General features: G+C 31.7%; 1 protein-coding gene across 1 annotated transcript in view; it reads left to right on the top strand.

Annotated features, from left to right (window-relative positions):
- The first annotated feature begins 482 nt into the window (after window positions 1-482).
- The window catches only part of LOC106691642 (juvenile hormone esterase), a 9056-nt gene continuing 5871 nt past the window's right edge, over window positions 483-3667 (top strand). The window contains exons 1-3 of the mRNA XM_014437485.3: window positions 483-605; window positions 1806-2001; window positions 2100-2243. Coding sequence (XP_014292971.1) covers window positions 589-605; window positions 1806-2001; window positions 2100-2243 — 357 coding nt within the window. The 5' untranslated portion in view covers window positions 483-588. The remainder of the gene's footprint in view (window positions 606-1805; window positions 2002-2099; window positions 2244-3667) is intronic.

Here is a 3667-nt window from a genome sequence, read left to right as displayed (position 1 = left end):
TCTGATATCCCTTTCTAATTAATTATGTAATTGTTCTAAATTCCACTCATGATGATATGAAGTGGTTGAGGTGAAATAATTGACGTTTTTCTCCTCTTGGGCTCTTGTACTGTGAGGTCTCAATGCACACAACCACCCGGCCTCTCCTCGGGTATATACCATGTAAACTTGTCTTTAATGAATCATATTAACCGAACAATTATTAAAAAATATACATGATCATCGCTGAGGAAATGATTTAATCACCTGAGGAAATTTAATTAATTTATTAATGATTTAATGGGTTAGTGTACCTATAATACAAAAGAGCTTTCTGTCCAAAATCGCTGGTATCAAGATCAAGGTCTTCCACGCATGGCTTTCTTTTCGATAAGTTTCTTAGAATAGATTATTCGTTTTCACTGTCGAGCTGGTTTTTGGAAAATCCCTAGATATCAATAAATAGGTAAACAATAATATATACAGTTCGTGGAACGTTTCCTGAAGACCTGTTTAAGAGAAGATAAGGAAAACGCCGTAGGGATTCCCCACTTCTCAGATTGGCTATATATAGTCTTGTCTTGGAGAAGTTGAGGCAGTAAGGACAAGATGCTGGTCTACTGCAGGTGAGTAAAAGGTCGATGCACTTCCATCGTGGGGGATCACTTCTTGCATTGTTATTTCAAATAATTCAATCAAGCCAATGAAAGAAAAATATTCTTTGATGAAAAGAATCATTAAAGATGCATTAGTCTCACGCTTTGTGGTTTTCTTTGTCAGCTTTTTACGCTGTTAAATTGTTTTCTCAAGCTCGAAAAAAAAAAAAAAACTGAAGCAGATCAGATCGATACAAACATTTTGTTCGCCAAATTGTCAGACCCACCTCTTGGCTTCCCACCCACTCTTATAATAAAATAATGCGGTATTTTTAGAAATTTTTTTGACATAACAAATACCAAAACAATAAACATTTGTGGCTTCTTGGAAATTCAGATCCTCGATAAAAAAGGATTTCCATTGTTATTATTCATCTTTTTTCAATGAGAATTTTTCAGATTATAAACTACAAACAGAAATTTATTTTTAGTGCTATCAATCAACTATAGTCAAATGTTGACTTATAAATTGCTTTAAAATCAATTCTATTAATGCATTTTTTATATATGAAAATACATTATTAGGAGGTTATTCTGTTTTTTTTTCTTTCATACCCAATACATTTTACTTGTATGATACATTACCGACACCTGTTAAAATTGCTTTTTTATTTATTATGTTATTTAATATATCCATGTATAATTTAACTGATGAAAGTGAGATTTATCTATGTCACCTATCTATTTTGGACAGTAGAGGTTAATAAAGAGTCATTCCCTAGTAAATGTTAAATCTTAAATGCTGCAATCGGATACGTACTACATTATTGGTATAGCACGCCTAACTCCTGCTATGTTTATTTGTTAATTATGTATGTTTGAAGTCGAGAGCCCCTTTTTCTATAAGTAAATATTGTGAATCAGTTTTATAATTAAACGAAGATATGTAACAAATCAGCTGATATTGCTGACCTTCTGGCTCCTTTTTTTCTGAATATTGAAAATTTATATTCGAAAAAAATCGAATTTAACAATAAATTCGACCTTCATTCGTTCTTCCCATATCTTATCGATAATAAAATCTTAATTGACGAGATTGCAATAAATAGAATTTCAATTCTGAGCTATAAAGTTTCTATTTTACGTAATATTATTTTATGTTAATTATATGCTCATTTCATAATGAGTTATCCGTAAAAATCTAACCGATCTTTATTTTGTCGATATTAGGTGGACCATGGGCAAGTTGTCCTATCTTCTGGTCATTCTTTCGACGACTGCAGTTTTCGCCCATGACCCTCAGGTTGTGCAAACTGCCCAAGGTAAGCTTCGTGGTTTCAAAGCCACTTCCAGATCTGGAAGACCGTTCCTCTCCTTTGCTAGCATACCCTTCGCCAAGCCTCCAGTTGGGCCTCTCAGGTTCCAGGTAAGAGATATATTTAATACATATTGTTATATCTATTATTAAAGATATATTGGCACAACTAATATTGATATTTTCTTTCTTCGTCATATTATTTTCAGCCACCACAAGAACCAGAGCCATGGGAAGGTATAAGAAATGCTACAGACCTCGGACCATGGTGTATACAATACAATATGTACGATATACCTCCAGCAACCTTTGGTGTTGAAGATTGTCTTTACTTGGCTGTGCATACGCACAATGTAAGTTACAAATAGTTTCACTATTAAAAGTTATTAATGTAATTATAATTACGTTGTAATTCACAAAGGCAACATTGCATTTTTAAACACGCGCGCGAGCTCACACATGAACGCACACATATATACATGTATATATATATATATATATATGTATGCATGTTTATACATATTGTACAGTAAGAAAATGGCCTTATTGAAAAAAATATATATGTTAATTAATACAAAAGTTATTCTATTAACACATAATGGATCTATACAAAGATAAAGTATTTTAATTTATCTATCTCATTATTATTATTATGATCCCTTATTTTTTTTTTTTTTTTTTTTTATAAATTATTTATTATTCTATTATTTCTCTTAAATGTTAGTTTTCAGCTAACTTTATTAACAATAGAACAATAACTGTTATGAGAAAACCATTGAAAATTGCACATTGTTCAAGACTATCCCCCCTCCTTCCCCCAAAATTAAATGGTAAAAAAAAAAAAAAACTGTTATATTAACCACCTAAGGCCCACCAGGCCGATCTGGTATTGAATAAAAACAAAGTTGTTGTGCACGGGAAAACATCACTTCTGCTGTTTATTGCCTTTGTAATAAATTTGTATATATGCATTTAAATACACATAGCTCTTGATACAGGGATTAGGTAGTTGTACAATCTGATTTGACAAATAATAGAAAAAAATGAAATGGGTTATAAAACCAAACAGTTAAACAAAATTAAGAATCGGAAAGTTAATTATTACTTTATTAATTAATATTATTTAATCTTTTTTTAGACCCATGGAAGAGCTCCCGTTATGTTTCATCTCCACGGCGGAGGATTCATCAGTGGAAATGGCCCGCACAAAACAGACCCTAGATATCTGATGGACGAGGATGTGGTGATTGTTGACATCAACTATAGGGTTGGAATAATGGGTAACCACTATAATTATTATATTTAACTTTTCATAGCAAGGTGTAAAGGAGAAATATTTGGTATAACAATAATTAAAATCATATTTTCATCTATCTCCATCAACTTCACTGAATCATTAAAAAAAAAAAATATATTTTATTTAATAAAATAAGTGTAAATTTTGAATAAATTTAAGGAAAACAAATTAATTATTGATTCAGCTTTAAAGGTTTACTACATTGCTACATTATTATATGGGATTTCACAGGTTTTCTGAGCTTTGAAGATGAAGTGATGCCTGGTAATCAAGGAATGAAGGATCAAGTTATGGCACTTCGTTGGGTTAAAAAGAACATTGCCAAGTTTGGTGGAGATCCAAACAGAGTAACTCTGGTTGGTGAGAGTGCTGGAGCAGGGAGTGTACATTGCATTTTTAAACACGCGCGCGAGCTCACACATGAACGCACACATATATACATGTATATATATATATATATATATGTATGCATGTTTATAC

Source organism: Halyomorpha halys, unplaced genomic scaffold (assembly GCF_000696795.3).
Source record: "Halyomorpha halys isolate HHAL.00 unplaced genomic scaffold, Hhal_1.1 Scaffold2592.1, whole genome shotgun sequence".
NCBI lineage: Eukaryota > Metazoa > Arthropoda > Insecta > Hemiptera > Pentatomidae > Halyomorpha > Halyomorpha halys.
The sequence above is the reverse complement of the archived record's forward strand: the minus strand, read 5'-3'. Positions and strand labels throughout refer to the sequence as shown.